Here is a 14,489-nt window from a genome sequence, read left to right as displayed (position 1 = left end):
AAACAATAAGGCACCAGTGAAATGACATCGTAAACTATAAACCCTTATTACAAACTAATTATAGCACAGAAGAAGAGGGTCTCCCAATATTTATTAGGGCTACTCTAATTTTATTTAACGTCGCCTATGTCACTTTAGCTGAACATGCCCTGCTATAATGTGTTTGTTTTTCCTTTAACCACCAAACTGAAAATTTCCTGAAGACTGTTTTACTGCTTCCCATCTTTCAACTTGCCTGTTTGTTTATAATGGTGTAACTCGGGGGTCCCTGTCCCTTTTTTCCTTTTGACAAAATGAGAGTGGGCCGAGAGCTAGCCTACTATGTTTAGTACCAATTATTCACGTAGGTGATCTCCACCTAAACCAGCTGAATAAGCTTCTTATATGTGAACAATAAATAAATGGAGATATTCAACACACACAGCAGCTCATGCCTGCTTTTTTTCTGTATGTATTTCTTTACATTTTCAATGGCTGAAGCTCACACTGCTTACATCTGCAACAGACAAGAAAACATTATTATTATTATTGTTACTTGATTTCTGCCTGTCTACATGACTCTGAATTACAGCACTTTGCTGACAAGAGAAGTTGATTCTGGGGTGTATCCCGCTAAAGTTCACTCTTATGGAGCCATTTAAATGTCCATTTGTCTGTCTTTATTTGAACTTAGATTTCATGACACATGTCAGAAAAGCTGCTTCACACTGGTACATAGACCCAAACACACCAGACATTTTCATAGCTACTTGGTTTAAAGTTCTTATAGTTTTCTGGCTGTACTGGGTCCATAAATTATGTGAATACTGTTGAGAGTTTTGCTGGACATAATTTTGGTGATTATTAACCTCAATTTCCAATCACCACAGGATTGACATAGAACAGTTCAGCCATGTGTCCTGAAATCTTACCTAGGTCCACCTCCATGAATGAACACCAGGGTTCAAGTTTCTCAAAGTCATGTAACTTTACTGATATTCAGCTTTTAGACATAAGTGGATGAACAACCACAGAGCAGTTATGACCAACCTTATGAGGGGCAATCAAAGCGTTCAGAGACTGCTCCTGTTGAGAAACGAATGGAACGGAGCGGCCTGACGTGCACAAGCCATGGGGAAGCTATAACTTTAATGAATAAGCATCCCAAGTGACGTTGCTTGATCAGCATCAGCACTTAAATGACACATTTTTTGTGACTCATTGGCATGTGCGCATTTGCAATCTCACCATGCACCTGAAACTTGAGCATGAAACAAGCAACAACAAACTCATTGCTCCCCACCACTCCTGCTCACCAGATTTGGCCCTCTTTTTGTTCCTAAAAAATTTGACACGACATTTGATGTGAGTAAAAGCTCTCTGTTGATGTTTCAGCTCCGTATTCAAATTGCAAATTCGCACATGTTAGTTGTCACAAAAATACGTGCAAATAAGGTGCAGATGTCAATCAAGTGGTGTAGGTTAGAATACACAATCGTGAAAGTTATTGTTTTCCCCCTGCTCATAGCTCATCATGGTGCTGCGCTCCGTTGGCATGCAACGGTAGCAGTCCCAGAACGTTTTGCTCCACCTCTGATAGTAGTGGTCCTTGCATTGCACTTCACTGTTTTCTTGATTTATAACCCTCAAGGCAATATTTGAATCTGCTCAGCGTTTTGTGCTGGGGAAGATTTACTTTTATGAATTATATTAGCGGTTCAGTAATTTAGTCTATCAACTAGACATAAACTACGAGGGAAGCAAACATGTTGATTCCAGTCTCAAATTGCAGCATAGAAAAGATTGTCGACTGGCAGCAGCTGAGCTGTCTGTGGGAGCTAGGACAGTGAAAACAAACCTATATTGGTAGCTAAAATTTAAGGACAGAAATTTTTTCTGCATTTATGTTGAAGAACGAAGACATTGCCATTTGTAAATTGCAGCGTCTAACGATATTCTGTGAGGCATTAAGGGGTCATCTTTAAACTGTAGCGTCTAACGATATTTTACGATTTTTTTTTAATTTTTTTAATTTTTAATTTTTATTTTTTTTATTTCCCCTAGGGGAATAAAGTAAATACCTACCTACCTACCTACCTACCTACCTACCTACCTACCTACCTACCTACCTACCTACCATATTCTGTTTGTGAGGTGTTGAGGGGTCATCTGCAAATTGTAGCTACAGGAAAATAACCTGGGTTACATGAGTATACACATCAGTCACAGGTTGGTCCACCAACCAACCAAAACCAAAAGGAACATCACTGTTCCGTTCAATTCAATGCAATATGTTGTACATATTGTGAATAATACCACATTTATTGGGAGAGCTTTATTTAGGGTGTTTGGGGTGCTGGGCCAGTGAAAATTAACAAGCCAGTAGGGCCAGTGGTAATTTTTTTTTACATTTAACTCTGCTCTTAAATTGTAACTGCAGTTACAAAACCGAAATGCCAGTCAGGTAATCTCCAGCCCTTTTTTGACTCACTGAACCATGGGAGCGTACGAGGGCTGTGAAATTGCGTCATCCTACCAAACGTTGGGACTTTTTTTTTGCCTGACATGTAGTCATCCTATAAACATTTTGATTGCCATATCTTTGATATTAAGTGGGTCTGGGCGATATGGACCAAAATCCATATCCCGATATAGTTTGGCTGAATGGTGATATACGATATATGCTGTATATATCGATATTTTCTACAAAGTGGGTTGAACATTCTTTTGTAAGTCAAATGTCACAAGCGCTTTATTAATACAGAGTGTGATCAAAATGAAAAGAAAGACGAGGTTTCCTTCTCTAGCAAGCACACCTGCAAGGAGGCATTGATGATTTCATGGTTAAAGTCATACCTGCGTTCAATTGGTTGGGGACTATTTGACAGGGTTATTTCACAAACAGTCAGAGCGCGCAAGCAGAGATTTGGGCGCAGAAATTTTGCGAGCGCACGGAAGCAGTCCGAGTGCAAGGAGGAGGAGTTAAACTGGAGCACAGGAAGTCTGAGCGCAGGCGTTCGGGTTTGAAAGAGAGCGGAGCAACTCTGCCAGCGAGCAGCGACTATTTAAGTCAGAGGGGAGTCTTTTGAGGGAGAATATTACAATTACAAAATCATGCTCCCAAATTTAGAGAGCATGCTCTTGACTTGGAAATAGCTGATTCTAAAAAAAGGACTAAATATGCCTGCTGTGCATGTAAAGTAAACAGTGAGGACAGGAGGCTTCTTAGGGAAAACTGGACTAAAATTACCTGTGTATTCAGAAAAAATGTAGTACATGCAAAAATGTTTTGTGACTTTCCATCAACATATTGTTATACAATTGTTGCCATTGCTGCTAGTTACATACAGGTAAAAGAGACGTTATTATTGTTATTTTTAATAAAGAGATGTCACACTGTCTTCTTAGAATACTGCAAATTCAACCCCAAACCGAAATTCTCTATAGATTGATACCCAGCTGAGGTAAACCTGCCGCGGTCACCAGACTATTAGGCCATTTTCACGAGTGAATTAAATAGTGATGTGTCTGTGTTTGTCTATGTTGTATGTGCCTGTCAGGACAGACGTGAAGAAAGGGTGGAGCAGCGTAACATCCATCTACAATCGCACAGCCATGGAAGTCCAAATTCTAAACAGACAAGCCGAAAGGTAGTGTAATAACTGTGATTTTAATATCTGTCTGTGTGTCACAATGTAAATGTGATTTCTGTCTGACTCTGCAGGTAGAAACATTTTGAAGTGTGAACCAACTGTGTGAGATGAATGCTGTGTTCCAGATGTTGTACTTACATACTATAACACTCACTGTTCTGAGTGCATCAGTGCTTTCACACTGTCAAGTATAGAAACATGCAGCGCATGACAAGTACCAGGATGATGCACTCAAAACATCCCAAAAAACGACATGTGAAACATTGGACAGTTTCCACCCTAAACGGTCGCCATCTTGGCTCTAAAGAGGAAGGGGCGGGGCCACCGGCGTGAAGTATTTTCAAATTAAGGCATCTGAGGAAGCAGCAGATGTTCCTGAACACCACCCAAAAGTTGTTGTTTTTTCACTACTGCTGCTGGAAAAAAGAATCAGTGTGTTTATTGAGTGCGTTAAACAGAGGAAACAAAAACACGTTCAATTCTGGGTAAAAAAATTTCCGCTGCGGATGTTTCGAAAGGTTATGTGTTCACGTGCTGAGGTCATTTCCTGTCGGTGCAGAACGCCAGCATGCAATTTGAAGCAACACTACTCTGTCTAAATTCCTGTTCTACACAAGTATTAGTCCTCACATGGAAGAGAACTATTTGTTAGTGTACTACCGTTAGTATGTCATCTGGAACACAGCATAAATGCCACTGTGTGTACGGCAGAAACATGCAAAGACTACTGCAGCCATCAGGAACATTCTAAAAAAGAAAGATGCAGTCAGATTCTGCAGGTAAAGGTTAGAGTGAAGCACCATTCACTGATTTAATAATCAATGAAGTGAGTTTGATGTTGGACACAAACAGCGGCCCCTTATCTCAAAGATAAAACTAAAGTCAAGCTTATGACCTCTGTCCAATATGATGGTTTTAGAAGTTCAACTGCATTGTTTTGAGCCCAAGTTTACGCTACACAATCTTTTGTGCGTTGGGAGCCATGCAGCGATCAGACACTCTGTAGCAGGACGCCTGTGGACCATCTTCATCCGAACAACTCCAGCAGTTCCCCTTCGTCCTCCTGCGTCGACTCCATCGCATCTCAAATGTACCAAAGTTTTCATAACGGAGTTCTCAACAGTCTGAGGTTTTTTTTTTTTAACTGTATTGAAGAAGCTTTGGCCACTTCTTAGCTACTTATCCATTTAACCCAGAAGTTACCCAGCTGATGTGCTGCGCTCTGATTATATGCTGTGTGTTTGCGTTCAATAATAGTCTGCAGGCTGTTCTTGGTGTGCAGATTAAATATTCACTTATTGCATCCTCCTTGTATAAAGGTAAACACTGTCCATCCTCTGTACTTCCTCTAAAGAAACTTCTAATCACACAACCCGCCAACCAGGAAAGTAGCACCAAGGTGGTCAAAAAACATTTTCCCTTCCGCCATCTTAACACATGACCACAACAGTTACCTTCCTACCTATATACCAGTGTGCCCACAGTGCCACCCAATAAACATATTACATACATTCTGGATATTTAACCGACATTTTACTCCTACATCACTGGAGACGGCCTTTTCTATAAGCTTTAAAACAGGAACGTTTTAAGTCTTATCTTAAAAGTGGAGGTGGTGTCTGCCTCCTGGACCCAAACCGGGAGCAGGTTCCACAGGAGATGGGCCTGAAAGCCCATTCTACGTTTGGGAAAGTCTTCTGAGAGTGAAGCACTCTTATTATGTGGATATGGTACTACAATGTCTTCAGGGTTTCTCCTTGGCAGACGGCCTTGGGAGGGCGTGATGGGCCTCGTCTGTGTGAGCGACACAGCGCTGCTCTTCATTCAAAAATCCATTAGCGACTCTCGTACTGAGTTAAAATAAAACGGATGTACGGGAATTAAGTAAATAAATAGGAGTAGTTTACAGCAACCGCAAAAGCTTGTGGTACATAGCCTGTCTGTTTCTAGTCATGTTGCGACGGGGTCGAGCAGAAAAATTGACTAAATTTGAATAACTCACCCTAAGTCCAACTTGCAAAACTTCTATTTAAAATCTCACACCTCTCACTGTGTTTTTTCTGACTTGCACTGTGTGTTGTCTCCCAGGAGGAGGTGTTTCAGTGGTGGGGGGAGTGGTCCAGCTGGTCCTCCTGTTCCAGGAGTTGTGGAGGAGGCGTGAGGACTCAGGAAAGACACTGTCTCATACAGAGGTAGTGCGTTATACAAACAACCACGCACATTAAGTATTTCTAATGTTACTCTTCTTTATGAATAGTTTGGTTGTTGTTTTTTTTTTTTAAAACAAATGCATGCACAATCTTTAGTATAAGTTTGTGTGAATGTGACCAGACATAGCTTGGAGACTGATATTATTAATGAGAGGAATGAAGAATAAGCAGGTGGGACATGCAAAGGAACTGAAATAATTGTCCCTCGCACAGCTACAGGAATGGAGCCGGTGTCAGAGCGAGTTGTTCCAAAACACAAATATTCACTTCAATGTGCAAGATAATATACAGTATGTCACCCGTAAATATTGTCATTTGTAGACAATATGTTTTTGTTTTTTTAAAGATGAATGGATGTTTCAGTTATGATCAGTTGTTAGGCCCTATTTTCTTACCCAGTGCAGCAAAAGGGTCTGTTTTCCGTGCTCGGCGTTAACCGGGCCGAGACGGGCAGAACGTTGCAACAATGGGTTTGGCGGTGAAGATGCGGCCATGAAGTGAAATTTTCATGTCAATTTTGAGGTGAAATTTTAACTACAAATGATTTCCAATTGGAGCTTCAAGTGTGTGAAATTTACATCCGCTCACTCCTCAACATTGATTTTAGTATATTGAATTGAGTTCTTTGTTCACGTTTACATTTAATCAATGCTAATGTTTGGGGTCTATAAGACACAAGTTTTAGTTTGGCCCTTTGTCTTATATATCATTGAACTACTTCCTACACTCAGCGGTTCTCATAATACCAGGGGAAGAAGCATTTCTAATATTAGTTACCTTTTCCCAAGCCGATTTAGATAGATTTGACTTTTTTTTGTCCCACAGTGGGGAAACTCAGTGATTTAACATCATTAGCCCGTGGAGGTTGACTTGTAGTACCATAAATTCCATGATTATGAGCCTCAACCTTCTGGACAAGTAAACCGACTGGTTTTCTCCTATGTAAAGTTTGAATGCTGGTGCCAGGTCTGCTTCTGGTTCTAAACTGTCAATGTGCTTTCACCACAGCTGATTTAAAGGGAATGGGAGGACCTCATTCAATAGCTCATGATTGAAGTCAGCTGTGACATGTTTTATAATGATCTATTCCTCCTACTTTACGCTGTGCCACAGATTCACCTGCATTTGTGTTCACCACAATACAAAGCAAGTTGGCCACCCAGGAATGCTGCAGTTGTGCCCCTGGCATACCTGTGCCAGCGCTGTGCCTCGCGTTGTGCTGATGCGCATGGAAATAAAACACCTAGGCCTTGTTTGATGACCACTGCTGTGGTCATTGAGTAAGCTGCTGCCCTGCTGTTTGATAGCTAGCAATCACACCATTTTCAAAGTCAGAACAGTAACCTGATAGAAAACATGGCTTAAGTTTTTAAGCAGTAAGGACAGAATATATTTGTAACTGACGCCGTCATTGCTTTCTCCTGCTATGTGTTTAATGGTGGACCTGCATCTATGACGCAAAAATAGCTTTTTTTCGCTTAAGGTATATAAAAGGTATGTTAATTCATTAAATTCAATTCAATTTGTATAGTGCCAAATTACAACACAGGTTATTTCATGGTACTTAACACATTAAAGTCCTTACAGCAGAACTTTACAATATTATACAGAGAGATCCAACAATTCCCACATAAGCTAGGAGGGAAAAACTCCTCTTTAAGGGAGAAAAATCTCCAACAGAGGGAAGGAAAAAAATCCCTTTAACAGGAAGAAACCTCCGACAGAACCAGGCTCAGAGGTGGGCGGAACATCTGCCTCGACCAGTTGGGGTGAGAGGAGAGCAGAGAGAGAAAAGGACAGCATAGAGATACAAGACATGAACTGGTGGTGGGGCCGACAATCACAGAGCAGAGACATGCAGCTCCATGACGGGACATCTGGAAAAAAAAGAACAGAAACTCTGCGAGCGAGGGAACTGAATGGAGAGGCAGCCGATAATAAACAAAAACTATGAGAGAGAAGAAGCATGAAGTTAATGAGATGTGATGATGAGATATGAGTGTATAGAGAGTGAAAGAGTGAGAGGAAAGAAGCTCAGTGCATAACGAGGTCCCCCATCAGCCTCGGCCTATAACAGCATAACTGCAGGATGGTTCAGGTCCACCTGAGCAGCTCTAACTATAAGCTTTATCAAAAAGGAACATTTTATACAGGAATGCTCACATAAAAAATTTTCCCCTCGGGGATTAATAAAGTAAATACCTACCTACCTACCTACCTAAAATGCTTAAAATATTTTATGATTTGATTGCATGTGGCACAATAGAAATCTAAATGGTCTGGACTTATATAGCACCTTTTTTTTTTTACCTTAGCAAAGCACCGGCAAAGCACACACACGTTTGGACGTTACCTTATGTAATAAATGTAAATCCCGACAGTAGCTGCTATATCACTTACTACACTATTTTATGTGATGTGTATAAAAATATGAAACCTCCATTCCTGTTAGATTCTAACAAATCCTGTAACTGTATGAGGAAAGTTGAAGTAAATTATTGAAGTTGTGTCTGCATAATAATCACAGCGAAGATGCTATTCACATTAAACGTAACATACGTGGAGGATTATTATTTTGTGATAACAGGTGGTCAGAGCTGGTCACAGCCAAAAACTGCCCGGCATTGTCTTTTTTGAGTAAACAGAATTTGATCTGTGCCACTCTGGACAAATTGTTTTCATACTGCTTTCATACCAAAAAAAACAAACAGCTGTGGTATTTATTGTTTCTGTTCATGACTTGTACAAAGAGTGTATTTATAGACAAGGATACATATGTGAGGTATATGCGGAGATTATAACACGCTATAGTAAAAGTGAGTAGAGACATAGTCGTGGACAGAGGGAGGTTGGGTAAAGCAGAATGACAGAAAGTGTGTGTTTGTAGCCATCTTGTTACCTTTGACCTCTCCCTGTCAGACTTGTGGAAGTTTCTGTCAACCAAGATTAACACCACTATGCCCTCACTGTAGGCCCTCTGTCTCTCCCTATCCCCCTCCCCCTTTCTTTCTCCTTTCTTTGTGGCACTGCTTTTCTTTTTTTCTTTTTTCCCTCTCATCTGTCCCCTTTGCACTTCTGTCCATTTTTGACCCCTTTTATTCCCAATGCTCTCCTCTTCTTCTTCCTCCCCACTGCCTCCTCTACACTTGCTTTTTTTCTCTCTCTCTCTCCTTCCTCCCCTCTATCTTCTCCTCATCACCTCCCACCAATTAGATGTGACACTCTCACATAGTGACCTCCCACTCACCTCTTCCTGCAGTCTCTCCTACTTTACTGTCTAAACAGTGTTGGAGGATGGGCTGAAGAAAGAGAGACATGGAGAGATAGAGAGACAGAGGAGGTGTGTCTGTGTGTTGGGGGAATGGGGGAGGGGAGGAGGGGAGGGGGTAAGTTAACATTGTAATGAAAGACAGATGCATTAACTCCATTCTGGATTTCTCTTGGTCCTCCCCACACACACACACACACACACACACACACACACACACACACACACACACACACACACACACAGAATAAGACTTGTGTTAACCATGTACTGCAGCACTCAGATTTTCCGGCAATTTTTTTTTTATCAAATATTCTTTTGTACATTTAAATTTATGTACTTGCTGATATGATTTTACAACTTGGACCAATAGAAGTTATGGCAATTTTGACTGTTGCAGCAGTTTTCACAATGTCCTGTGCCTCAGTCATATTATGGTACACCTATGCCATCAAAGTCATTTCCTGTTATCATGAGTTAATTAATAGTGTGAGCAACATTTCTAACAACTGCACTTTTAAAAATCAAAGGTGCACGAAAAAAAATAATATATAAACAACTTTGGTAGGAAGGACTCTTTTGAGAATGTAGAAGTTTTTCCCAGGATATCCCGACACACATGACAAATAATGTAATATTTGCTGCTAAATGCTCCATTATGTTTATCAGCACTGTGTTTATGTCTGTCTGCTGGTTGGTGCTTGACAGTTAGTGAGAGCTATTTCACTGCAAACAGCTGCCTGCTGCTGCTGGAAAGGAAGTCGATGAGAGCAGAGTGTGGGCCATAAAACCAAAAGAAAAAAAGCTTAGAGTGGTTGAAAATCTCCATTAACTGAAGTAAAGCTGCAGACTTACGTAATACATTCCTCCATCTTCATCAATACATGTGACCCCTTTTATATACATGTATTAATTTGACCCATTAACAATATAAACATATTAAGCGCGGTTTTAAGTCTATTGAGCAGTGTAGGTATGTACAATAGAGCGCTGAAGTGTAGACAATGCTCTGTGGTGTACAACATTGGATTGTTGAGGGAAATAAAAAAAACAACCTGCAATTCACAAAGTATCAATGCTGCTATAGATTTAGCTGTGATTGGTTTGTGCCATGTTTAAATGATATCACTTTAAAGCAGAGTGACAGCATCTTTTTTTGTTGTTAAGCTAACTTAATGAAAAGAGGCTAAATAGCTGCATTCATGTTATTACATTGAACTATATTACAAATTTAAAACCGAAATGAGAGACACTAATGACAATAACATCACCTTAAGGCAGTTTGAATGTGAATTCCTGACGAGTGTCTTAAACGTGTGTATAAGTATTGTTGGCTACCCGATCACAGAAACTACATGTAACTAATTTTTCATTATGAGCACTGAAATGTCAGTGAATCAGTTTGTTCTACAAAGAAATAGCAATGGGTGAGTTGTCAGGTAAGCTGTGTAGGCATAATGGACTACCTGTTGGATAAAAAGGTCAGGGTAATCATCTCAGGTAATTGTGGATGGTAAAATTGCGTCATGTTCTTCTATTTATCCTAGTTTCATACATTCAACCACCTACTAAAGCTTTGGCTACAGGTTTATGTTCTTTGATTCCTTGAGATCTGTTGACTGAGAAGGCTGTAGCATACGATTTATTTTTCATTATTTTCCTACTCCAGAAGCCATTCAATAAGCCCTTGTCCTGAATCATTCTGCATTTGGCCTTCCAAGTTTTATGTTGCAGTTTGTAGGATGACTGCTGTGGTCATGAAACAAACTGCTGCCTTGCTGCTCGATAGCTCGCAATCACGTCATTTTCAAAGTCGGGACTAATAAACTGACCTGATACAAAACATGGCTTAAAGGCCTTTTGTTAGGCAGTAAGGACAGAATATATTTGTAACTGACACTGTTATTGCCTACTTCTGCTATGCTAAACTGAGTCGACACTTACAAATATAACTTATTCTTGCACATATCATTGTGCCAGAATAGCCTAAAGAGAATTAGAGTGGTAGATCACTTGTCTCCTGTACATGTTGTAACTGGTTGGCAGATGAAGGAACTTGTATTTACGTGGAACTGGCAATGACAATATACTGTATTATTTCCTAAATCTCTGTTGTCCTTGTCCATGTATTAACTCTATTGAATTGTTTACTGTGTGTCCTCTATTGGATCCTGTTTCTGTCTCTCAGGCTTTCAGCCACCCAGAATGTAAACAGCTCGTATTGTGTCGGCTCCCCCAAACAGTACCAACTCTGCCCAAACCAGGTATGATGCTACATTGATATTGATTCAATACTGATTAATTAACTGGAAAAAATAAAATAAGTGAGTCCTTTTTCCGTCTTTGTGTTCGAATGCATATTGTGGTTTTCCAGCCCTGTCCCAGCCCCAGTGTCAGCTTCAAACAGCACCAGTGTTCTCAATTCAACTCTAAAGCCTTTGGAAGAAGATACTACCAGTGGATACCCCTTTACCCAGGTATAACTTTATTCTGTCTGTTCTTCTTTCATCCTTCTGTCTGCATATTGATCTGTATCTATCAGTCAGTTGAATAAAACATTCATATCCTTCTAGCTGTCTATATAAATTAAAATTAATTTAAATGATGCGTATTCTTAAATATGAGAAAGGATATTGTTGTGAAATGTGTCATTAAAGCATTCTCTGATAATTGTTATGTCTGACTTTTTTGAAGTATTGTACTATTATGAAGCTGAACAAATGTATATAATCGTGTTCTCTCATTTACTATCACTGGGCAAATTTGCCTTTGAGCAAACGCAATGACAACCAGATATAATACATTTATTACACAGCAATCCTATATTTTGGTGTTGGTATAGTAAATAACATATTAAATGTGTAATCTTGTTTAGCTGATTACATCAGCATCTCCAATAAGCCATGTGACCTGCAGTGTACAACTATCAGTGGTGAGCGACAGCTACTAGTTCCCGCCCATGATGGCACCTTTTGCCGCGACACCAGATACCATGGAGTCTGTATAGAGGGGATATGTCAGGTAACCCAACCATGACGTGGTGATTTCATTTTTCTCTGTAAGAAATAATTTTTATTAAGTTTATTCAACATCATCCAAAGTATATTTCCTTTTGAACACTAATATGAACTGAATGTTTCCTGTTGATGAGTAAAATTCAGGAAATGCATGAGACTGCAAGCTTCTAAATAACTAATATTCAGACTTTCATAAGTGTTATAAATGTCTCATCTGCTCCAGCCTGTAGGTTGTGATGGGGAGCTGTATAGCAGTAAGACTCTAGACAGATGTGGTGTGTGTGGAGGCAATGGGACATCATGCCAGCGCATCTCTGGATCCTATAGGAAGGCACTCACACAGTTAGGTAACACACACACAAACACACATGCAGACAGCTGTTCATATGCATATATATCATGTAATATCATGACTAATCATCAGCCAAGTTACTTGGTTTTCAATTTGTCTTAAACTGGAATAGACATATTCATATTCTGGATTTTTGCTTTGACATGTTTCCTTGCAGAATGTTTTAAACTGCTGGCATGACTATACTCTAGCTTCACATGGTATATTGATATTGCAATACCATTTTTACTGTCAGGTAACCCAATAATTTATATGTTAATTATGAAAAAAGTTTCACATAGAACATGGTGATATTTATATCAAACAGGTCAAAGGTCAACATGACCGTGATATTATAATGCTTTGTAAAAAATACTTTTCTGGCCATTATTCAGTGCCATAACTATGGAACAGGAGGGGTTATTGTGACCATATTTAATATTAAATATTTGTTAATCTTGAAATTGTGGTAATTGTTTAGTTTTTCTGTGCTGTAGGATTAAAGATGCGTGTAAAGCATCTCACATTTTAGAATTTGAAGCTTCTTTGCAGCGACCTACATATTTAAGGGATGAACACACATGAAGAATAGGACTTGATTTTTTTTTTTTTGGTTCTTGGTGAATTTCTGCACTAATAGAGCTGCTCTCTGTTTCTATGCAGCAGAACAAGAGCAACATAGCTTGTTCCTTCCAAGTTTTGGCTATATTTATGTTATATGAGTTTGGACAGACATGGATGTAAATTGCATCTCTTGGTGAAGCCATAGAAATGCAAGATGATAATTCTAGTGATTCTGTGGGATTTAGGTAAACTAACCTTGAAGAATCTTAAGATCAAAATTATGTGATGTTTCTGTTGATCAAAATGTCCGAACAGAAATGCATTTGGGATATTTTAACCATTTTAGGTGCTTTACTTTTGATTTTGTACACAGCTTTAGTACAACCCCATTTCCAAATAAGTTGGGATGCTGTGTAAAATAAAAAAGATCGAATGCAAAGATTTGTAAAACACATAAACCCATATTTAATTGAAAATAGACCAAAGACAACCTATCAAATGTTGAAACAGAAATTTTATTGTTTTATGAAGAATCAATGCTCATTTTGAATTTGATGCCAGCAAAAACATCTGAAAAAAGTTGGGGCAGGGGAATGTTTACACTGTGTTGCATCACCTCTTCTTCTAACAAACACTCTGTAAGCCAGAGGTCTCCAACCTTTCATCCTCGGAGCTCTACTTTGACAAAATATGTGGGCAATCACACATTGATAATCTTCTCTTACATTTTGCATCAAAACAGCTTGAATTCAAAAGCATGGAGAAACTTTTTCCTGTACGCATTTCTTCATGTTTTCAATTGATGAAGCTCACACTACTCACATCTGTCATAGAAAACAAAACAATATTTATTCCTCACTTGTCTTTTATTCTCTGTCTGTCCACATATCACCACATCCCTTCCATTCACATTCCCTCCATTTGTAGTCCATTTCAGTCTTGTTCTGCTGGGCTGTATCGCTGGAGTCGAGCAACTCATCACACTGGATCGTTTCAGCCGCCGCAGCCTTTTAAGCTCTGTTTTCAGCACCATCTCTGTTCACAGAGCACTTCCAGATGGAAAGTCCTGTGAAAAATTGCCGTGAAGTTTGATAAAGTGGACGCTTGACATTACTCTTTTAGTGAATGACAACACTCGCAGCGCAAATTCAACACCAAGACTTGTCATTTACAGTCGTGAAAACAAAAAAAATGTTGTTTCCCATACTTCATGAAAATAGTATACTTGTTGCCTGTGACTGGCCTGGCTATTATCCGCGGTCAGTGTTTTAGCTGTTTCCATTTGGCTATTTCAATCCGGACATATCTGGCCTGGCCGTGATCGGATCACAAGTGGCCATCTTTAGGCCGAGTGTTTCCACCTCACATCAACATGCGTCCTGAGTGACCACCTGATGGGCTCTCACTTCCCCACTCTGTATGGCAATGAACACGTAGGCTACATCATAAAAATATACAAGTCATATA

At 39.6% G+C, this 14,489-nt stretch overlaps 1 protein-coding gene across 1 annotated transcript in view; it reads left to right on the top strand.

Moving 5' to 3' along the window:
• Positions 1-14,489, top strand: part of LOC138212739 (ADAMTS-like protein 2) — a 29,413-nt gene that overhangs the window by 527 nt on the left and 14,397 nt on the right. Inside the window, exons 2-6 of the mRNA XM_069173257.1 lie at positions 3,540-3,629; positions 11,299-11,374; positions 11,485-11,587; positions 11,986-12,131; positions 12,351-12,474. Of these exons, the coding sequence (XP_069029358.1) occupies positions 3,595-3,629; positions 11,299-11,374; positions 11,485-11,587; positions 11,986-12,131; positions 12,351-12,474 (484 nt within the window). The 5' untranslated portion in view covers positions 3,540-3,594. The remainder of the gene's footprint in view (positions 1-3,539; positions 3,630-11,298; positions 11,375-11,484; positions 11,588-11,985; positions 12,132-12,350; positions 12,475-14,489) is intronic.

Source organism: Embiotoca jacksoni, unplaced genomic scaffold (assembly GCF_022577435.1).
Source record: "Embiotoca jacksoni isolate LCO1_2020_lvr unplaced genomic scaffold, fEmbJac1.0.p SCAF_59, whole genome shotgun sequence".
In the NCBI taxonomy this organism is placed as follows: domain Eukaryota; kingdom Metazoa; phylum Chordata; class Actinopteri; family Embiotocidae; genus Embiotoca; species Embiotoca jacksoni.
Note: the sequence above shows the minus strand (reverse complement) of the source record. Positions and strands in the feature narration are given on the sequence as shown.